This window comes from Bubalus bubalis, chromosome 11 (assembly GCF_019923935.1).
Source record: "Bubalus bubalis isolate 160015118507 breed Murrah chromosome 11, NDDB_SH_1, whole genome shotgun sequence".
In the NCBI taxonomy this organism is placed as follows: Eukaryota; Metazoa; Chordata; class Mammalia; order Artiodactyla; family Bovidae; genus Bubalus; species Bubalus bubalis.
Window position 1 is genome coordinate 31,679,181 of NC_059167.1, and position 23,181 is coordinate 31,702,361.

At 42.2% G+C, this 23,181-nt stretch overlaps 3 protein-coding genes and 1 non-coding gene across 12 annotated transcripts in view; 2 read left to right on the forward strand and 2 right to left on the reverse strand.

Moving 5' to 3' along the window:
- The window catches only part of L3HYPDH (trans-L-3-hydroxyproline dehydratase), a 102,755-nt gene that overhangs the window by 68,264 nt on the left and 11,310 nt on the right, over positions 1-23,181 (forward strand). Inside the window, exon 7 of one of the 7 annotated variants that reach the window (XM_045162055.1) lies at positions 22,225-23,110. The exons of 5 other annotated variants lie outside the window; for them this stretch is intronic. In XM_045162055.1, coding sequence (XP_045017990.1) covers positions 22,225-22,250 — 26 coding nt within the window. In that variant the 3' untranslated portion in view covers positions 22,251-23,110. Of the gene's footprint in view, positions 1-21,660; positions 21,933-22,224; positions 23,111-23,181 lie in introns of those variants that run through there. One more of the 7 variants, XM_044924912.2, reaches the window with a different exon arrangement.
- GPR135 (G protein-coupled receptor 135) overlaps positions 1-23,181 on the forward strand; it is an 83,851-nt gene that overhangs the window by 54,365 nt on the left and 6,305 nt on the right. The gene's annotated exons all lie outside the window — the stretch shown is intronic.
- LOC123464740 lies at positions 13,367-13,470 on the reverse strand. The gene has a single exon (XR_006639765.1). It is a non-coding gene; the product is annotated as a U6 spliceosomal RNA (small nuclear RNA).
- DAAM1 (dishevelled associated activator of morphogenesis 1) overlaps positions 19,511-23,181 on the reverse strand; it is a 183,011-nt gene continuing 179,340 nt past the window's right edge. For all 3 annotated transcript variants that reach the window (XM_044924907.2, XM_025295436.3, XM_044924906.2), the window contains one exon: positions 19,511-22,224. In XM_044924907.2, coding sequence (XP_044780842.1) covers positions 22,015-22,224 — 210 coding nt within the window. In that variant the 3' untranslated portion in view covers positions 19,511-22,014. The remainder of the gene's footprint in view (positions 22,225-23,181) is intronic.

Below are 23,181 nucleotides of genomic sequence, written 5' to 3' on the forward strand. Positions count from 1 at the left end.
TACAGCCATATTTTAATGAGTTCATTTTCATAAATTCATTAAAACTTGGAGATAGGGTAAACAGATAGTTCTTGATTCTCAACAACCAAGCCCAAAGGGACTAAGGAAGTGAATGGTAGCAATTCACTGATTCACTAAAGCTGCAGATTTGAGGTCTATGAGCACAGACATGCCAGAGGGATTATGTCCAGGTACACAGCTGGTATTTATATTTGACAGCAACTGAGGCAACATGATGGAAATATTACAAATCCTCACCCCAAGACTCACCTGGCTTTTCCTGAAAAGGTTTCCTCCCCAGTGCCTTCCACATAGTGGCATGGATACCATATTTCTATAGAATATTATAGAATCCAAATCCCATACATCCTCTGTCCTTTGGCAAATGGGAGAGGTTGCTGTGACTCTTTGAAACATCATTGTGATGACTAAACCGCAGGTGTGTTCCAGGCCAACACTGCATCTTGGGAGTTACGAAACCACACGCTTCCGGCAGCAGCTCGCTAAAGGATTTTAAAACAAAGAGGGGCTGAAGTCTGGGGAGAGAATTCCACTCACTTAGTTCATCACAAGCACCTTATTAGGAATGGGAAATGGGGAAAGGAACTGCTTCTAATGCAGATTTACAAATTATCCTGGTGTGACCAGAATTATGTCAGAGAAAGAGAGAGGGATTCCGGCCCCTCCACCGAACACACTTCCTTCCCGTGGAGAGTGTGAGTTGGAAAGTTTCCCCTTCCCTCTCACAAACGCTCATGTTCAAAAGCTCAGTGTTAACCCTCCACGCTGCCTTCTTGAGCTCATAGAAGAAACAGGTGATTCAGCACCTCTAGTCTCCTTGGGGGGCCATGGAAACCCAAGAAATACTAAGACCAAGTAGGAATCGGTATGAGATAACTCATTTCTGCAGCTCGCAGGCCCATGGGGATGGACAGCTTTGTGAACTTTCTGCACATGTGGCCAAACCCCTTGCTCAGCTAGAGGAGATTTCAATCAACAAGCTTATCTGCACTTAATGGAACCGTGTCCAAATTTGTCACCAGGCCATGTTCGAAGGAACAAGCAGTTGGTTGAAGTCATTTCGGATGCAGGAAATCCTGTGTTTACTACCTAGGAAATGCTACATAAAGGTTGGGATTTTTTTCCCCTTGTAATGCTCTTTCAAACTGAAATTTTGCAGCAGGGCCACCACTGATAAGAAGAACATGGCTTGGGAAATGACCATATGGTGATAGTCAATCATACACAATAGGCCTTACTTCTTTGTCCCCATCCTGGTTCTCAAAGTAGGTTGATACAGTTGTTCCCTTCAGGGAGTCCGGTCACTTACAGTGAATGTCTTGAGTGCCCATGCCTTCAGGGAGGTGTTGCCATCTCCCTGTTGTCATTCAGTCGCTAAGTCGTGTCCGACTCTTTTTAACCCCGTGGACTGCACTGCACCAGGCTCCCCTGTCCCTCTCTATTTCCTGGAGTTTGCTCAGACTCATGTCCATTGAGTTGATGGTGCTATCTAACCATCTCATCCTGAATGTGTCTAAAAGGATGTAGGAGAGAAATGCCTTGAAAATACTGAACTCATCTATAGACGTAATGATGGAGAGAGACAATAAGAATCACAATCTCAGTTGATCCAACTAAATCAGCTAAATGGACACAAAGCAGGCCTTTTCTGAAGTCACCAGGTTATGCAGTGATGCCCATACTTGTGACTAAAGAGCTTCCTCTAGTCAAAAGATCAAAGGCTGCAGACAAAGTCTGATGGACATTACACAGCACGGCAAAGACATGTGGTTGTATATCTACAGAAAAAAGATACCAACAGAAGACAGAGATAGGGCACCCAGAAAAGAGCTGAGTAGATGTAGGGTCATCAGAATGTATTCAGCACTCCCCAAGAATCCAGTGTCCCCAAGTATTACAGTCTTACCATCAAGGCTGTAACTAGAGTGAGCAAGAGTTCCTCTTTTAATTAACTTAGCTGTGAGACATTCCTTTAGATTACTAATTTTGTTTTCTTTCAGTTTATTTTGTGCTTTTCTCATTGTTTAAACTTTCAGTTAATTTTTAGTCATTTCTCTCGTTAAGAAATGAAAGTATCAACATATGTAACTTTGCCTTTGAATTTGGGCTGTATTCTATATATTGTAGCTGTATTTTTTAGATAACAATGTATATACTCATTATTTTATAGAGTCACCACATTTAGCAAGTAACATATCAAACTCTGCAGTTAAATTTCAATTTCAGATAAACAACAGATAAATTTTTTGGTGTAAATGTGTCTGAAATATTGCATGGGACATACTTAGACTAAAAAATTATTATCTGAAATTATAATTTAATTGGGTATCCTGTATTTTATCTGGCAACCCTATTTTAAACAGATCTTAGATGTAGTTTTGGTTAACTTTTGACCCAGTATTTCTTGGAAAATCTTCTCCCCAAATGATGGTGATATTTTTTGTTTAAACCTTTATTATTAAGTTCTGCTCTTTTTGTGCATGTATGACTTAATTTTAGGAACATACGTATAGATGGGTGGGTGTCAACTGGGAGAGATGTTACTCCCCAGGGGACCCTTAGCAGTATCTGGAGACATTTTTGGTTGTCACAACTTGGGAAGGTAGAGGCCAGAGCCAATGCTAAATATCCTACAATGCACACAATAGTCCCTACAGCAAAGATTTATTTTGTAGAAAATGTATTGGTAATTGCCTCATCAGTTGCGTTAGTCACATTATCTCAGTTTTTTGCATATTTGATCTATTAAAGAGAATGGTATATTGAAGTCAGTCACTCAACTCAACACACACCGTGAGATCCTCTAGTATGTCAGACCTTGTTCCAGGTGCTGGGAATCCTCAGTGAACAAAGCAGCGTAATATCACTGACTTCATGGAGCTTTTATTTTAATGGGTGGGGTTGGAGCAGGAGACATAAAAAAAATAGTATGTAAAATATGTGATAAGTGTTATGAAGGAGAGCAGAGAACATGGATGGTTGCTGGGATATGTGTGGATTGTAATCGTAAATTGAGTGGCAAGAAGGTTACATTAGAAGAAAAACCTCAGGGAATTCCACGGCGGTCCAGTAGTTAGAACTCCACATCTTTATTGCCTGGGCCTGGGTTCAATCCCTGGTCAGGGAACTAAGATCCTGCAAGCCATATGACATAGCCGAAAAAAAAAGAAAATTACTCTCAAGAAGATGACAGAGAAAGTGATGTGGTAGCTTAGGGAAGAGTGTTTTAGGCAAAGGAAACAAATGTGCAAAGACTCTGATGTAGGTCAGCATTTGGCATGTTCAAGACAGAAGAGGAAGCAAAGGGAGAAAGAGGGAAAGTTAACAGGGACAGATGAGGTCAGAGGGGTGATGGAGCCGGGCTGGCATCCAGAGCATTTAGGACCAAAGATACTGTTGTGAGAACTGCTGCATTTATTCTAAGTGAGATAGCTAGGCAGGGCTTCAGCAGACTGCAGCGATTTTACATACACCTTGAAAACATCACTTTATTGCGTTGGGAATAGATTATGGGGGGAAAAGGCTGAAACAGAGAGACTAGTTAGGAGGCCATTGCCATAGTCCAGAGGAGAGATGACGGTGCTTTGTTGCTGGTGAGGGTGGGTAACAGTGGAAATTGTAAGAACTGATTGAATCCATGAGGCACACCAACACATTGCTGGAAGGCACGCGATATGGTACAACCCCTCTGAGGGGAATTTAACGATCTTTAATAAAATGACCTGGGTGTTCTCTTCAACCTGGTGATCCCATTTCTAGGAATTTATACTGGAAATAAACCTCCAACAATAATTAATAGAGAAGCACAAGGTTATTTATTGCAATGATATGTATATAACTGGAAAATTTTGGAGATTGGTTGAATAAACTATGTTTAATCAGGGGCTTCCCAGGTGGTGCTAAATAATCAACCTGCCAAGGCAGGAGACATAAGAGATGCGGGTTTGATCCCTGGCTCAGGAAGATCCCCTGGAGGAGGGCATGGCAACCCACTCCAGTATTCTTGCTTGAAGAATCCCATGGACAGAGGAGTCTGGAAGGGTACAGTTCATACAGTTGCTGAGTTGGACATGACTAAAGCAACTTAATACACACACACACACACACATTCAGTACACACAATGGAATACAATGCAGCTGTGAACATTAATGAAGTTGAAGATCTGCGTGAATCAATATGGAGTAATTTCCAGCAGATTTTAAGTGTAAAAGGCTCACTGCAAAAGAGCATACTACCTTTTGTGCAAAAAAGAAGGAAAAATAAGTGAACACTTACATTTATCATTATAAAAGAAAATGTTCAAGTTGAGTACCTACAACTTTGTTGTTGTTGTTGTTCAGTCGCTCAGTCATGTCCGACAGTTGCAACCCCAAGGACTGCAACATGCAGGCTTCCCTGTCCTCCTCCATCTCCTGGAGTTTGCTCAAACTCAGGTCCATTGAGTCACTGATATCATCCAACCATCTCTTTCAGTGTCATTCTCTTCTCCTGCCTTCAGTCTTTCCCAGCACGGGGGTCTTTTCCAGTGAGTCAGCTCTTTGCATCAGATGGCCAAAGTACTGGAATTTCAGCGTTAGCATCAGTCCTTCTGATGAGTATTCTGGGTTGATTTCCTTTAGGATTGACTGGTTTGATCTCCTTTGCAGTCCAATGACTCTCAAGAGTCTTCTCCAGCACCGCAGTTCAAAAGCTTCAATTACTTGGTGCTCAGCCTTCTTTATGGTCCAACTCTCCTGTCCATACATGACTACTAGAAAAACCATAGCTTTGACTAATTGGACCTTTGTCAGCAAAGTGATGTCTCTGCTTTTTATTATGCTGTCTAGGTTCATCATAGCTTTTCTTCCAAGGAGCAAGTGTCTTTTAATTTCATGGTTGCAGTCACTGTCTGCAGTGATTTTGGAACCCCCAAAAATAAAGTCTCTAACTGTTTCCATTGTTTCCCCATATATTTGTCATGAAGTGATGGGACTGGATGGCATGATCTTAGTTTTTTGAATGTTGAATTTTAAGCCAGCTTCTTTTTCACTCTCCTCTTTCATTTTCATCAAGAGGCTCTTTACTTCCTCTGTGCTTTCTGCCATTATGGTGGTATCATCTGCATATCTGAGGTTATTGATACTTCTCCCAAAACACTTGACTCCCACTTGTGCTTCATCCAGCCGTATGTTTTGTATGATGTACACTCTGCATATAAATTAAATAAGCAGGGTGACAGCATACAGCCTCGATGTACATATTACCCAATTTTGAAACCAGTCTTTTGTTCCATGTCTGATTCTAACTGCTGCTTCTTGACTTGCATAGAGGTTTCTCAAGAGGCAGGTAAGGTGGTCTGGTATTCCCATCTCTTTTAGAATTTTCTACAGTTTGTTGTGATCCACACAATCAAAGGCTTTACCATACTCAATAAAGCAGAAGTTTTTCTGGAACTCTCTTGTTTTTTCGATGATCCAGTGGATGTTGGCAATTTGCTCTCTGGCTCCTCCCTTTTCTAAATCCAGCTTGTATATCTAGAAGTTCTCCTTTCACATCCTGCTGAAACCTAACTTGAAGGATCATGAGCATTACCTTGCTAGCATGTGAAAAACTGCAGTTGTGCAGTAGTATGAACATTCTTTGTCATTACCCTTCTTTGGGATTGAAATGAAAACTGACCTTTTCTAGTCCTGTGGCTACTGCTGACTTTTCCAAATTTGCTGGCATATTGAGGGCAGCACTTTAACAGATTCATCTTTTAGGATTTAAAATAACTCAGCTGGAATTCCATGATCTCCACTAGCTTTGTTTATACTAATGCTTCCTAACACCCACTTGACTACACACTCCAGGATGTCTGGCTCTAGGTTAGTGACCACACCATCGTGGTTATCCGGGTCATTAAGATCTTTTTTGTATAGTTCTTCTGTGTATTCTGGGGCTTCCCTGGTGGCTCAGAGGTTAAAGCATCTGCCTCCAATGCGGGAGACCTGGGTTCGATCCCTGGGTTGGGAAGATCCCCTGGAGAAGGAAATGGCAACCCACTCCAGTACCCTTGCCTGGAGAATCCCATGGACGGAGGAGCCTGGTAGGCTACAGTCCATGGGGTCGCAAAGAGTCAGACATGACTGAGCGACTTCACTTTCACTTTCACTTTCTGTGTATTCTTGCCACCTCTTCTTAATCTCTTCTGCTTCTGTTAAGTCCTTAGCATTTCTGACCTTTATTGTGCCCATCTTTGAATGAAATGTTGCCTTGGTTTCTCTGATTTTCTTGAAGAGATCTGTAGTCTTTCCCATTCTATTGTTTCCCTCTATTTCTTTGCATTGATCACTGAGGAAGGCTGTCTTACCTCTCCTTGCTATTCTTTGGAACTCTGCATTCAGACAGGTATATCTTTCCTTTTCTCCTGTGCCTTTCACTTCTCTTCTTTTCTCAGCTATTTGTAAGGCTTCCTCAGACAACCATTTTGCCTTGTTGCATTTCTTTTTCTTGGGGTTGGTTTTGGTCACTGCTTCCTACGATGTTATGAACCTCCATCCATAGTTGTTCAGGTACTCTTTTAGATCTAATCTCTAATCCATTTGTCACTTCCACTGTATAATCATAAGGGATTTGATTCAGGTCATACTTGAATGGCCTAGTAGTTTTCCCTACTTTCTTCAATTTAAGTCTGAATTTGGCAATAAGGAGCTGATGATCTGAGCCACAGTCAGCTCCTGGTCTTGTTTTTGCTGACTGTATAGAGCTTCTCCATCTTCGGCTGCAAAGAATATAATCAATCTGATTTCGGTGTTGACCATCTGGTGATGTCCATGTGTAGAGTCATCTCTTGTGTTGTTGGAAGAGGGTGTTTCCTATGACCAGTGCATTCTCTTGGCAAATCTCTATTTGCCTTTGCCCTGCTTCAGTTTGTACTCTAAGGCCAGACTTGCCTGTTTCTCCAGGTGTCTCTGACTTCCTACTTTTGCATTCCAGTCCCCTATGATGAAAAGTGAAAAGTGAAAATGAAGTCATTCAGTTGTGTCTGACTCTTTGCGACCCCGTGGAGTGTAGCCTACCAAGCTCCTCCCACCATGGATTCTGCAGGCAAGAATACTGGAGTGGGTCACCATTTCCTTCTCCAGGATCTTTCTGACCCAGGGATCAAACCCGGGTCTCCCCCATTGCAGGCAGATGCTTTAACCTCTGAGCCACCAAGGACATCTTTTTTTGGGTTTTAGTTCTAGAAGGTCTTGTAGGTCTTAGAACCATTCAGCTTCTTTGGCATTAGTGGTTGGGACATACACTTGGTTTACTGTGATGCTGAATCATTTCCTTTGTCAGTGAATCGAGATCACCCTGTTGTTTTTGAGATTGCACCCAAGTACTGCATTTCAGACTCTTTTGTAGACTATGAGAATTATTCCATTTCTTTTAAGAGATTCTTTCCCACAATAGTAGATATAATGGCCATCTGAACTAAGTTCATCCATTCCTATTCATTTTAGTTCACTGATTCCTAAAATGTCGTTCACTCTTGCTGTCTCCTGTTTGACCACATCCCATTTATCTTCAATCATGGATCAAACATTCCAGGTTCCTATGCAATATTGTTCTTTATAGCATTGGACTTTACTTTCACTACCAGACACATCCACAACCAGACATCATTTCCACTGAGTGTTAGAGTTGAGTACCTACAACTTCAGAGTTGAGTGAAAGGGACACAGGAGAGTCTATGTATATCTTTTTCATAGAGTTTTGACTTTGAAAGTATGTTAGTTGACTGCATATGGATGCTTGGGGCTGGTGCACTGGGACGACCCAGAGGGATGGTATGGGGAGGGAGGAGAAAGGAGGGTTCAGGATGGGGAACACATGTATACCTGTGGCAGATTCATTTCGATATTTGGTAAAACTAATACAATATTGTAAAGTTTAAAAATAAAATAAAAAATAAAAAAAAAACACATAAAATTAGTAAGATTAAGAGGGGGACAAAACCTAACCAAAACTGAAAGAAAATGGAAACAAATAAAACTAGTATATTTCATGGAGAAGGAAATGGCAACCCACTCCAGTGTTCTTGCCTGGAGAATCCCAAGGACAGCGGAGCCTGGTGGGCTTCCATCCATAGGATCGCACAGAGTCGCACACGACTGAAGCGACTTAGCAGCAGCAGCAGCAGCAGCAGTAGCAGTGTATTTCAAAACATTACTATAACCTGGTGGCTCACATGGTAAAGAATCTGCCTGCAATGTAGAGAACAGATTCAATTCCTGGGTCAGGAAGATCACCTGGAGGAGGGAAGGCTACAGTCCATGGAGTTGCAGAGTTGGACAGGACTGAGTGACTAATATGTAACACTTACAAAAGAGGGAGGAAAAAAGAGCCAATCCAAGTAATTTTATGCAGACATTTTTCAATTATCTTTCTCAGTCTGGAAGAGAGCAGAATGTTGGGAGGGGAAGTAGAAGAGAAAAGTGTATACAAATTCTGTGCTCTTTAGTAGATTAGTTTTCAGTAGTGTTGTGTAAGGAGCAATTCAGAAGCTCTTTTATATTCAGTATAGGAGTGAGCAAATGAGTAAATGTATTGATATGGTTAGGACTTGGAGTTCTCACCCTGGAAGGAAAGACATACAGATACAGAAGAGGAGACAAGGAGGACCCTGTGGGATAGAGTAATTTGAGGAATTGGTGTGAGTTATCATTTCTAAAACATCTTATGGGTATATTCGTTTTGGTGCACATGTGTATTTCTGTGCTTCTCTGGTGGCTCAGACAGTGAAGAATCTGTCTGCAATACAGGAGTCCTGGGTTCAATCCCTGGGTTGGGAAGATCCCCTGGAGGAGAGTATGGCAGCCCACTCCAGTATTCTTGCCTGGAGAATCCCCATGGACAGAGGAGCCTGGCAGGCTACAGTCCATGGGGTCGCACAGAGTCGGACTAGACTGAGTGACTAAGCGTAGCACATATTTCTGTGTATGTGTGTTATATGGAAATATACATGTATATGTTTCCTCACTATGTGGAAAGGGTCAAGAAGCAAAATAAATCTTGATCTCTAATAATATGCCCACTGAAAGGCATCAAAAGTCCTTGGAGAAATGTCTTACTCCAAGGCTGAGGCAGGGTAGGTACAAGATAAACCTGGAGACTTTGATTTTGTTAGAAAATCACAATGTTTTTAAAAAATATGATATGTTACAAGGACACAGGAGCAAGCTTGAGAGGGCTCTTTCTGGTCAAATCTAGAACAATCTGAGCATAAAATAATTACTGAGAAAACAAGACTTTATGAGCCCATATTAATCATACATTAACAGTGGAAGAGGTAGGTGGGATCTTGCTTACAGTAGAACATTGGGACCAACTGGTAAATGCAGAGAGAATGTTGGAACTGAACTATATCATTACTTTGTAATTATTATAAAGATTGTTTCAGCCAAAAACCAGTGATGGATGCTAAACCTATGGGGATATTTTGGTGAGGAGCAGCAATGGCACCCCACTCCAGTACTCGTGCCTGGAAAATCCCATGGACGGAGGAGCCTGGAAGGCCGCAGTCCATGGGGTCGCTGAGGGTCAGACACGACTGAGCGACTTCACTTTCACTTTTCACCTTCATGCATTGGAGAAGGAAATGGCAACCCACTTCAGTATTCTTGCCTGGAGAATCCCAGGGACGGGGGAGCCTGGTGGGCTGCCGTCCATTGGGTCACACAGAGTCGGACACGACTGAAGCGACTTAGCAGCAGCAGCAGCAGACTGCTTATTAATTCGAAAAAGAACAAAACCCTGTAATTAATTACACAGAGAAGAAATTGGGTGACACCTTGACTGGGTGATCAGAACTTATGTCACCTATGAGGGACGGACAAAAGTGTTTTGAGATGTGATTTCTTGATACCATGTGTGGTGTCTTCCAGCTGAGAATATATGACCTAATTCTCAAAAAAAGTGAAAACCATGAAAGAAGTAGGTTGTGGGGGGGGTGGTGGTACTTGTTTTCCTTGGCTTATGGCCCCCTTCCATCTTCAAAGGCAAAAGTCACACTACCTCTACTCCTGTTCTCACACCTTCTCTGATCCTCCTGCATCTTTCTTATAAGGACCCTTATAAGATTACACTGGGCCCACCTAGATGATGCAGGACAGACTTCCTATCTCAGGATCCGTAATCACATCGCCACAGCCCTATTTGCCATGTAAGGTAACATATTACATATTCACAGTTTCTGGGGACTAAACAGGGTCATCTTTGTGGTGGCCATTCTCCATCCACAGGACTAGTGTTAAAAAATGTCAATGTCATGAAAGACAAAGGCTGATAAGAGGCTAAAGAGATATGACAACTAAATGCAATATCTGAATCTTGGACTAGATCCTTTTCTGGAGGGGTGACATGATGTAAAGGGCATTCATTCTTATGTCAGCTGACAAAATTGGAACATGGATGGTTGATCAGACACACATATCAGTATAAATTTATAAAGCTGATAAATGTGAAGTAATTTATGAATGTAGCCCTGTTCTTAGGAAATGCATACTGCAGTGTTCAGGAATTAAGGGCCATGATACATGCAATTGGGATTTCCTTGGTGACTCAGACTGTAAAGAATCTGTTTGTAATGCAGGAGAGCTGGGTTCGATCCCTGGGTTGGGAAGATCCCCTGGAGGAGGGCATGGCAACCCACTCTAGTATTCTTGCCTGGAGAATCCCCGTGGACAGAGGAGCCTGGCAGGCTACAGTCCATGGGGTTGCAAAGAGTCTAAGCATAGCACACATACATGCAATTTACCCTCAAATCATTCAGGGAAAAAAAAAATACATGTGCACACATACATACAAGAACAAGAGAACAAATGAAGCAAATGGGGTGAGATGTTAATAGTAAGTGAATCTGGGAAAAGGGGATAGGATGTTCATGATATTTTAATTTTTGCAGTTTTTTTTTAAGTTTGAAATTATTTCCAAAATAAAGTTAAAAAAAAATCATTTATCCAACCTGCCACTTAGTCCTAAACTGCTGGCTCCATCCCTAATGGGATGGATGGCCATTTTCTAGAGATTTGAATGCCTCTAAGGATGGGTGGACTCAGTGTCTTATGAGGCAGCTTGTCCAGTTGCTGTTCGTTTAAGGAGTTGGGAGCGTCTCTACAGGTTAGGGTGGCTCAGTGGTAAAGAACCCGCCTGCCAACTCAAGAGCCTCAGGAGACGCTGGTTCAATCTCTGGGTCCAGAAGATCCCCTGAAGGAGGACATGTCAACCCACTCATGTATTCTTGTCTGGAGAATCCTATGGACAGAGGAGCCTGGTCTACAGTCCATGGGGTCACAAAGTTGTACATGACTGAGCGACTTAGTCAGGTTAGGAGAAGTGAAATCAGTGTGCAGGTGATTTTCACCCACGGTTGCAGCCCTGCCTTCTAAGGAAATAGAGAATAAATCTCTCTCCTCAAGTGTGTGAGGCCCACTGCCGTGTCTCCATAATTTGTGAGCTAAAAGGTTCTTGTCAGTGGATGCCTCTGAGAGTTTTGAAGCCTCCTCACTGGGAAGCGTTTTGATTGCCTCTAAAATGCAGCGTCCGCTCAAACAGCGCCATCCAGCTGTGGCCACCCCGTGACGAGAGCAGGAGGCCCATCCAGTGAGTTAGATTTGTTCCCTCCTCCTCTTCCAACTTCACTCTGTCCAGGTCACTGAAATCTGTACAGGGAAAAGCCGTGCCAGGGGCATGCATTGATTTTATGACTAAATCAATGCATGCAGTTTCATGCAGCTCCCATGGAGCTCTGAGGATCCGCGTTACCACGGTTGCCTGGAAAACAAAAGGAAACCCAGGAATGAGCCGCTCTGCTCCTGAAACGTAATCTGCTCTAAGCAACTGTGTGACTGTTGGATATGCCATCGGGACAGTGTGTTTAGTGCTAGTCAGTGGGCTGCAGTGATGCCCTGGCACCCAGAGACCTCTGAGGCAGAACCATGGCACCCTTTGATGGAAAGCTGTAGAACTGCTCTGCCCAGCTCCCAAAAAGGGAAGTGAAGGTACTATGGAAGTCTGCGAGGGTCCCAGTTCATGTACGCCAGAAACAGACAACTCAAGAGTGAGCAGGTTCCAGTGTGCCGCATAGAAATCAGGACAAGGAAGCTGGGGAACAGTCATCTGTGGGGAGGATTTTAATGCTCTGATTTTCATGGGGATATTCCCAGGAGTGGTCAGGGTCATCTGCACCGCATGCTCGTGAGGGCAAGTCTATGCCAGTTGCCCTGGAAGCATCATTTCTCCAGATTGCGTAGTGGAGACTCCTTCCCCTTTGCGTTAATCCTTCAGCAGCACCCCAGTGAAACAGGGCCGGCCTGACCTCTCCTAGCAGTGCCCCTAGCCAACTCGGAAGTCCAAGCTCTTGGTGTGAACTCACCAGCCATAAAAATGTCAGGTCACTAAACAGCTGGTGCATTTCAGGGTCAAATATCTCACATTCAAGGCGATAGGAGAGGACTGTTTTTCTGCAAAAGGCTTTTAAGACAATTCCAAATAATGAGGTCTTTGTGATGGTGGAGTAACTAATGAGGGAAGGAAGAGAGAGGGAGGGAGGGAGCGAGGGGGAAAGGCAGGCCCTTCCTGTGTGCCTTCCAATGACAGTCAACCTGCAGAAACTCTCAGTCTGGAAATCCTAAAAGTTTATCATCTGAACTGCCCAAGGGTGACTAGCTCACTAGTGACCAACCCTGCCTTTGTCTCTGCCTCCTCTCCTCCAGTGCCGCCCCCCAGATAAAGCAAAGAGCTGAGACAAGGACAGCAAGGTCCTATTGGTCTAAGAGTTAATCCTGAGTTTTTAGAGGCTGGGCTGAAGTCTCAAAGGGTTTTTTTGTATTTTTTTTTTTTTTTTTTTAATACGCCCAGATGTGAATAAACTGGGAAGTCAAAGAGCATCCTTAGTTAACAGAGTTTTAGTCAAGTGGGTGTGTGCGAGAAAGGAGGGCAGCCTCAGCGGGCTTGGTAGGGAAGTGTCTGGCCAGGCGTACACGAGCTTTTCTCTTTTAAGTTAATTTTTATTGGAGTATAGCTGCTTTACAATATTGTTAGTTTCTGCTCTGCAGCAAAATGCGTCAGCCATACATATCCATAAATCCCCTCCCTTTTGGACTTCTTTCCTATTCCGGTCACCACAGAGCACTGAGTAGCGTTCCTTGTGCTATACAGCAGGTTCTCGTTAATTACCTCTTTTATACATAGTGATGTATATGTATCAGTCTCAAATCTCTCAGCTCATCCCACCACCCTCCCCTTTTCCCTCTTGGTGTCCATGTTTGTTCTCTACATCTGTGTCTGTATTTCTGCTTTGCAAATAAGATCATCTATACCATTTTATTAGATTCCAAAAATATGAACCGCTTCATGAATTTCTGTTATCATCCTTTCCCAGGTCCATGATAATCTTCTCTTTATCATTCCTATTTTAGTATATGCACTGCTGAAGGGGCAGGACTTTTCTGCCTTGAGGCATCTGGTAGACACCTCCTCCTCCCTGCTGCCCTGTCTCCTGAGTCATTGCCGGCACCACAATCACCTCCTCTCTTGGCACTCGTCCTATCCCTGCGTCAGGGTGGCCCCTCAATCTCACTTGACTTAGGAAAGTATTTTTACATTGGAAGTGAGATGGGAGGATGGGGGTAAGGACGCTAAGAGATGCTCACCATTGATGGGGGGATTGCAGCTTCCTTTGCCACAGGAATGTCCACACATGACCATAAAGGGTGTAAATTAAGTGGGAGATGGTAAGATCAATATGGAACTATTGCCTTTCTTCTTCCTCCCAATGAAAGAAACCACAGGCAGAGAAGCAGAGAGAACACATGCTTTATTTAAATGGCATGGGAAATTTTTTTTTTTCCCATAAAAAACACAAACATACCCAGGTTTGATTAAAATAACGATCTCCATTGTCAGAACCCCTTAGTGTACAATCTCGTGTTCATGCTGTTTGTTTGATACCATGGAAACACACAGCTGATTGCAGTAGACAAAAGCATGTCAGGGAAGAGGCCAAAGGTTAGATCTGATGTTTTCCCTACAAGACAAATAAAAAGTAATTGCTCTTTGCTATGTAAAACATACCATTTCTGTCCTTTATTGTGCTCATCTTTGCATGAAATGTTCCCTTGGTATCTCTAATTTTCTTGAAGAGATCTCTAGTCTTTCCCATTCTGTTGTTTTCCTCTATTTCTTTGCATTGATCACTGAGGAAAGCTTTCTTATCTCTCCTTGCTATTCTTTGGAACTCTGCATTCAGATGCTTATATCTTTCCTTTTCTCCTTTGCTTTTTGCTTCTCTTCTTTTCACAGCTATTTGGAAGGCCTCCCCAGACAGCCATTTTGCTTTTTTGCATTTCTTTTCCATGGGGATGGTCTTGATCCCTGTCTCCTGTACAATGTCACGAACCTCATTCCATAGTTCATCAGGCACTCTATCTATCAGATCTAGTCCCTTAAATCACTTCCACTGTATAATCATAAGGGATTTGATTTAGGTCATACCTGAATGGTCTAGTGGTTTTCCCTACTTTCTTCAATTTAAGTCTGAATTTGGCAATAAGGAGTTCATGATCTGAGCCATAGTCAGCTCCTGGTCTTGTTTTTGCTGACTGTATAGAGCTTCTCCATCTTTGGCTGCAAAGAATATAATCAGTCTGATTTCGGTGTTGACCATCTGGTGATGTCCATGTGTAGAGTCTTCTCTTGTGTTGTTGGAAGAGGGTGTTTGCTATGACCAGTGCGTTCTCTTGGCAAAACTCTATTAGACTTTGCCCTGCTTCATTCTGTACTCCAAGGTCAAATTTGACTGTTACCCCAGGTATTTCTTGACTTCCTACTTTTGCATTCCAGTCCCCTATAATGAAAAGGACATCTTTTTTGGGTGTTAGTTCTAAAAGGTCTTGTAGGTCTTCATAGAACCATTCAACTTCAGCTTCTTCAGTGTTACTGGTTGGGGCACAGACTTGGATTACTGTGCTATTGAATGGTTTGCCTTGGAAACGAACAGAGATCATTCTGTCGTTTTTGAGACTGCATCCAAGTACTGCATTTTGGACTCTCTTGTTGACCATGATGGCTACTCCATTTCTTCTAAGGGATTCCTGCCCACAGTAGTAGATATAATGGTCATCTGAGTTAAATTCACCCATTCCAGTCCATTTTAGTTCGCTGATTCCTAGAATGTTAACGTTCACTCTTGCCATCTCCTGTTTGACCACTTCCAATTTGCCTTGATTCATGGACCTGACATTCCAGGTTCCTATGCAATATTCCTCTTTACAGCATCGGACCTTGCTTCTATCACCAGTCACATCCACAGCTGGGTATTCTTTTTGCTTTGGCTCCATCCGTTCATTCTTTCTGGAGTTATTTCTCCACTGATCTCCAGTAGCATATTGGGCACCTACTGACCTGGGGAGTTCCTCTTTCAGTATCCTATCATTTTGCCTTTTCATACTGTTCATGGGGTTCTCAAGGCAAGAATACTGAAGTGGTTTGCTATTCCCTTCTCCAGTGGACCACATTCTGTCAGACCTCTCCACCACGACCCGCCTGTCTTCAGTGGCCCCACACGGAATGGCTTGGTTTCATTAAGTTAGACAAGGCTGTGGTCTGTGTGATCAGATTGACTATTTTCTGTGATTATGGTTTCATTGTGTCTGCCCTCTGATGCCCTCTTGCAACACCTACCATCTTACTTGGGTTTCTCTTACTTTGAACATGGGGTATCTCTTCACGGCTGCTCCAGCAAAGTGCAGCCACTGCTTCTTACCTTGGACGAGGGGTATCTCCTCACGGCTGCCCCTCCTGACCTTGAACGTGGAGTAGCTCCTCTCGGCCCTCCTAGGCCCACGCAGCCGCTGCTCCTTGGACGTGGGGTTGCTCCTCTCGGCCTCCACCCCTGACCTTGGGCGTGGGGTAGCTCCTCTCGGCCACCACCCCTGACCTTGGGCGTGGGGTAGCTCCTCTTGGCCGCCACCCCTGACCTCGGAGGTGATAATTAGAGATACCAAGGGAACATTTCATGCCAAGATGGGCTCAATAAAGGACAGAAATGGTATGGACCTAACAGAAGCAGAAGATATTAAGAGGAGGTGGCAAGAATACACAGAACTGTACAAAAAAGATCTTCACAACCAAGATAATCACGATGGTGTGGTCACTCACCTAGAGCCAGACATCCTGGAATGTGAAGTCAAGTGGGCCTTAGGAAGCATCACTATGAACAAAGCTAGTGGAGGTGATGGAATTCCAGTTGAACTATTTCAAATCCTAAAAGATGATGCTGTGAAAGTGCCACACTCAATATGCCAGTAAATTTGGAAAACTCAGCAGTGGCCCAGGACTGGAAAAGGTCAGTTTTCATTCCAATGCCAAAGAAAGGCAATGCCAAATAATGCTCAAACTACCACACAATTGCACTCATCTCACACTCTAGTAAAGTAATGCTCAAAATTCTCCAAGACAGGCTACAGCAATATGTGAACCGTGAACTTCCAGATGTTCAAGCTGGTTTTAGAAATGGCAGAGGTACCAGATATCAAATTGCCAACATTTTTTGGATCATTGAAAAAGCAAAAGAGTTCCAGAAAAACATCTACTTCTGCTTTATTGACTATGCCAAAGCCTTTGTGTGGATCACAATAAACTGGAAAATTCTGAAAGAGATGGGAATATCAGACCATCTGACTGGCCTCTTGAGAAACCTATATGCAGGTCAGGAAGCAACAGTTAGAACTGGACATGGAACAACAGACTGGTTCCAAATAGGAAAAGGAGTACGTCAAGGCTGTATATTGTCACCGTGCTTATTTAACTTATATGCAGAATACATCATGAGAAACGCTGGGTTGGAAGAAGCACAAGCTGGCATCAAGATTGCCAGGAGAAATATCAATAACCTCAGATATGCAGATGACACCACCCTTATGGCAGAAAGTGAAGAGGAACTCAAAAGCCTCTTGATGAAGGTGAAAGAGGAGAGTGGAAAAGTTGGCTTAAAGCTCAACATTCAGAAAACTAAGATCATGGCATCTGGTCCCATCACTTCATGGGAAATAGATGGGTAAACAGTGGAAACAGTGGCAGACTTTATTTTTTGGGCTCCACAATCACTGCAGATGGTGACTGCAGCCATGAAATTAAAAGATGCTTACTCCTTGGAAGGAAAATTATGACCAACCTAGATAGCATATTCAAAAGCAGAGACATACTTTGCCAACAAAGGTCTGTCTAGTCAAGGCTATGGTGTTTCCAGTGGTCATGTATGGATGTGAGAGTTGGACTGTGAAGAAAGCTGAGCGCCAAAGAACTGATGCTTTTGAACTGTGGTGTTGGAGAAGACTCTTGAGAGTCCCTTGGACTGAAGGAGATCCAACCAGTCAATTCTAAAGGAAATCAGTCCTGGGTGTTCACTGGAAGGACTGGTGCTAAAGCTGAAACTCCAATACCTTGGCCACCTCATGCGAAGAGTTTACTCATTGGAAAAGACCCTGATGCTGGGAGGGACTGGGGGCAGGAGGAGAAGGGGACGACAGAGGATGAGATGGCTGGATGGCATCACTGACTCGATGGACATGAGTTTGAGTGAACTCCGGGAGTTGGTGATGGACAGGGAGGCCTGGCGTGCTGCAATTCATGGGGTGGCAAAGAGTTGGACACGACTGAGCAACTGAACTGAACTGAACTGATGGAAAACATGAAACTCCTTTTACATTTCCTTCCTTCCGGGATTCCAAGCTTTCTCCAAGATAAAGAATTTATAGATGTTAAGCCATTTCTTTATTATGAACTCAAAAGGCTTTAGACTTCAGTAGAGTTCCCAGTAACTGAGGGCACAGGGATATAGAGACATAAACCTAAATATATAGACCTAATGGAGAAAATGAGCACTGAACTCAGTATAATGGTTCATGAATGACCCTGATGCAAGAACCCTTTCAGTCTCTCCATACATAGTCCCATGGTTCCTGAAGTTAGTGCTTATGGAACCAAATGGTATCAAGTAGCTGTTAAACCTTGGGAGGACTTAACTTAGGTTTTCCATATGATAGGAAACAGGTGGTGTTTGTTATTTTTTTTAAAAAGTCACAGAAAATTCCCTTTCAGAACTTAATCTATTAAATAATTGTGTCCAAACTAGTCTTCCCTGGTGGCTCAGATGGTAAAGCGTCTGCCTGCAATGCGGGAGACCTGGGTTCGATCCTTGGGTTGGGAAGATCTCCTGGAGAAGGAAACGGCAACCCACTCCAGTACTCTTGCCTGGAGAATCCCACAGACGGAGGAGCTTGGTAGGCTACAGTCCATGGGGTCACAAAGAGTTGGATATGACTGAGCGACTTCACTTTCAAACTAGTTTATTAAAGATTATCCACATTAAGTTATAGAAAAAGGGCAGAATCCTGGAGGGTTTGAATAGCTTCATCCCCTGACAGAAGCACATTTTCCCTCGGGATGATTTTCTGGGGAAAACTGAAGACATACAAGTAGGCATAATGATCTCAAAGTTTCAGGCTTTCCCCTGTTTCTATCAATAGCCCAGGGCAGCTGAGGGTCTAGGTGGTTCTGTATGTAGCTCCACACTCAAATGTGTAAAGAGGAAATGGTATATTCCATTTGTAGGGAGGAATATAAAATTTCCCTACCATGGAGAAGGATCTCTCCCATCTGAATACCAGTGCAAAAGAACAAAAAACGTTTGAATATTATGCAGTATCCAGGAGCTAAATAAAAAGATAGTAATTATAAGAATAGCATGAGTCCATTCCCAAGATCAGAAGTGCTTGGATTCTCAAGCAACCACTACTAGGATAATTTGTTTTCAGCTTGATTTTACATTGGGTAGAGGATAGCCAGGAAGCCAAAGTGACATGGGGCCAAGAGAGAGTCCCAGTTTTCAGAGGATATAATGCACATTCCTTCTTCTGTACAGGTGACTCTTCCCATATTGACCAATATGATAAATTAATTTTTTTAAAGGAAATGCTTCAAAATGAAAAAGACTGATTCCAGAGATTAGAGATTCTTTTGTATACCTCCAGTTGAATAATTTTACCAGTAGTTCAGACGGTAAAGCGTCTGCCTGCAATGCAGGAGACCCGGGTTTGATCCCTGGGAGGGGAAGATTCTCTGGAGAAGGAAATGGCAACCCACTCCAGTACTCTTGCCTGGAAAATCCCACAGACAGAGGAGCATGGTGAGCCACAGTCCATGGGGTTGCAGAGTCGGACACGACTGAGCGACTTCACTTTCACTATGAAACTGTTTAACTCATACAGAGTTACACAAAAAGGTTAATTTCAGAAAGAGGTTGTATCTGGTGGTCTGTGGATGTGTTGAATGCTGCCCCAGCAGAAAACTATACTTTTCAAGGTCCAGTATGAACAAGTTTGTATTATTCCTAATTAACCAACAACTTGCAATATTTAAATTTAATGGTGCAAACTGCAAAGAAGTTTGTTTTAATAACTCAAAGCATATACATACACGTAATGAATTCATTTCTTTATTGCATATTGCTATTTAAAAAAAATGTACAGTCTCATAACACATACAACATTTTTTTCTTGGTACTATAACAGTCTTGCACCTAAAGACTAAGTGGTTCCAACTACTAAACTTGTAAGATACAAGACATATAATTAAGTTTACAAATTATAATGCTTTGTCTTTTTGGCATTAATTTAAAAAAACAAACAAAAACTTTTGAAATACACACCCAAGAGAGAAAAAGGGGCTACTTACACCAGCACCAATCTAAAAAGTAGGAGTTTTTTTTTTCTTTTTTTCCAACAATGGCACATGGAATGACCTGCACACAGCTTTCGGGGAAAGAAAGGAAAAATGGAAATGGCAAAGGAGGCCGACCAGGATGGCCGTATCAAAACGAGGATGATTACAAAGGGCGAGAGGAACATGCTGCACAAACTTGCTCCTTTATGTGACTCTCTCCACTTGCCCATTCCTTAAACTGTAAAACAAAGCCATTTTCAAAAGGCAGTCCCAAACTCAAGCCAGATCAAATTTCTCCTGCTCTAAATAGAAAAGAATATATATAGAGGCACTTTAGTTAAGGAATAGACAAACCCCACTAGCGTACCCCACTTCTCCTCACCGCCAAGCTTTTTTGAGCGAAGTCTCAGTCTGCATCTTCGACACAGTATACGAGCAGACTTTGATACCTAGGAGCCGGGGAACGCGACGTCTACTATATACTTGTGACTGTTTTATTTGCTAGTCATTTACTTCTGTGTAATATGTAGAAAGTCGCTAAGTTTGCAATGAGGGGGAAGAACGTAAAACCACGGCTCTTGCCAACTCTTAGAGCACGATTTCACAGCTTTGATGAAGTGCAGAGACCCTGCCCTCTGCACTAAGCATTACAGTTTATACAAATTATTTTTAAATAGCACGATTCCTATACAGCACACACATTGGTATTCTGTTTGCCCCTTAACTGTCCCCGTTACAGCTTAAGCTCCCTGGGGGCAGGGGCTCTGTCTTGCTTACCACTGTAGCCCTACAATGCCTGGCACATAGTAGGTGTTTCAATAAATATTCGTTAATTGACTGAAACTCAATTTAGTGCGTAAATAATGTTCTAGTGCAATAGGACAAACTACTCTCCACAGGAAACCCAACCACAACAGGATTGATGGAAAGAAAATAGAGAACTTTAGCTCCCCTCCCCTACTACAAATAAATAAAGCAAAGCAAAAAAAAAAAAAAAAAAAGTAACAGTCCTCTGTATATATCATATAATTTAAGGATATTAAGAGTTGGTAGGTTAATGGTAAGCATCTATATTTTATTTTCTAATGTTCATTGTTTTTATTCATTTCTCCCTGAGAGCTTTATCTTTTGGACTGAAATTTTACAGGTAGTGTTACTGACACACAATTTAAAATGACAACATATAAACAGCAAACCACTTCAAACATACTTAGAGATAAATAGATCTTGGCATCTCTGGTGGTGGTGGTGACATTTTGTGCATTCACTAAGTGTTCTTTAGTTCAGAAACATTTACAGAAGATGCAGCTTGTCCTACAGAACAGAAAATACCAAAAAAAAAAAAAAGGCACCCCATAAATTTTTTAAAAAATTGTTTTTATCCTTTCAAAGAATTCTTTCTTTTAGGTCTTGGGTGGGAAATTTGAAAGTTTATAGTTCTATACTGTTAGGAAAACAAGCACATTATGGTAATTTTGTTCTTTAACAAGAGCATGGATTGCATTTAGATAAATAGTGTTCTTTCCAAAAGCAATGTAAAGAAATTATCATGAGTGCTTGGCAGGTAACTCGATGAAATTAGGGAGGGAAACTGATGTCCAGGTTTTAAACATATAAAAGAACTCTGATTGACACTCTACAAAATTCAGATTGTGTGCAAGATGTTCTCCATAAACATTTACAGACTGCATCCCCACACCAACGTCAGAAACGCTAAGCTGGTCCTGTCAATTACTGATGCAACGCACCAGCATCGTACTTGTCAACTATCAAAAACCATTTGAAATCTATATTTTTCCAACACCAGTTTCACCAATGAAAATAATTTCAAAGTATATCAAGTTTGGAAACCATAAAATATTTCTCAAGCTATATTTATTTATTTTTTGTTTTTCTTTTTACTCTAGGGAATGTCTCCATATCTCTTTCAGGAGACAGTATTGTGCTTCTGAACAGTCATGGTGTTCGGGGAAAGAAGATGAACCACACTCAATATGAATGCATACACAAAGGGTTCTGAGCACATACATAGACATAGATTGTTTTTTCTTTTTTAACCAAACATAGGTCTCCAGACAACACTCAGACTTCTATATACATTTCTTAATATATACACACACATACATACACACACGTTCACACATTCACTCACAGATGAAAGGAGAAATTGCCACTGTTTGGATTGCAAGGCAGTGTAATGAAAAGTTCTAGTCACTTCAAAGGGCTGCTAATGAGCTTTCTAAAAAAGTATTCAAGGGAAATTAGAAGTTAAGTTTTGTGACCGGTCTCTCCCGGCTGCTGTCCGTCATCTGGTTGGTGATGCGCTTGCGATTCCGTTTCAGTTTGGAAAGGTCTTTGTCAAACACTTCTCCTGAGCGTAAAGCAGAAACCAGGTCATCAAACTCTCCGCCTTCTTCACTGTTCTCTTTTGCTTTCCTCATTTTCCGTTCCCTTTCACGTTGTTCTTTGAGCTGCAACATGGAAAGCAACCGCTTAGAGAAGACAGTACTGCATTTTGGATCCAGTGGAGACGACACTGTGGATGGCAGTGCTGCAGTGACGCCATGTCTGTCAGCAGCTGCCGATCCCTTGGCGGTCACGAGCGGGTGACTGGGATGTGAGGGGCTCGTAGAAACAAGGAGCAATGAAGAAAATGACCACCACTTTGTAATTAGACTCTCACTGTCTAGAATCTGGGTAAACCTCATGATATTCTAATTAAAAATACTGGTTTCTTTGATGGTATAGACAGATGAAAGCAAATGCTCATCAGGCCACATTCCTGACATCAAAGGCTTATTAGTCTCTCTCTACCATGGATGCCTAGAACCCACTATGCAAGAGTTACAATTACTAAGATCCAAATAATATGCATACCTTATATAAAATGTATATATTCAGATAAAAAGGGAAAAATAATCCTTAATTCTACCAAGAAATAACCATTATGAACCTTCTGGGGGTATATCTCACCACTATCAACACTTACTTTACACAAAAATATTTCATGTGGAAACCATTCTGTAAGCTTTCTCACATGAGAAAGACATGACTTTTGAGGACTGCATAAATAGTCCATTATGTAGCTATTACATCATTTAGATTACTTTGCCAACAAAGGTCTGTTTAGTCAAAGCTTTGGATTTTCCAGTAGTCATGTATGGATGTGAGAGTTGGACTATAAAGAAAGCTGAGTGCTGAAGAATTGATGCTTTTGAACTGTGGTGTTGGATCAGACTCTTGACGGTAAGGAGACTGGACTGTAAGGAGATCCAACCAGTCCATCTTAAAGGAAATCAGTCCTGAATATTCACTGGAAGGAACGATGCTGAAACTCCAATATTTGGCCACCTGATGTGAAGAACTGATTCATTTGAAAAGACCTTGATGCTGGGAAAGATTGAAGGTGGGAGGAGAAGGGGACAACA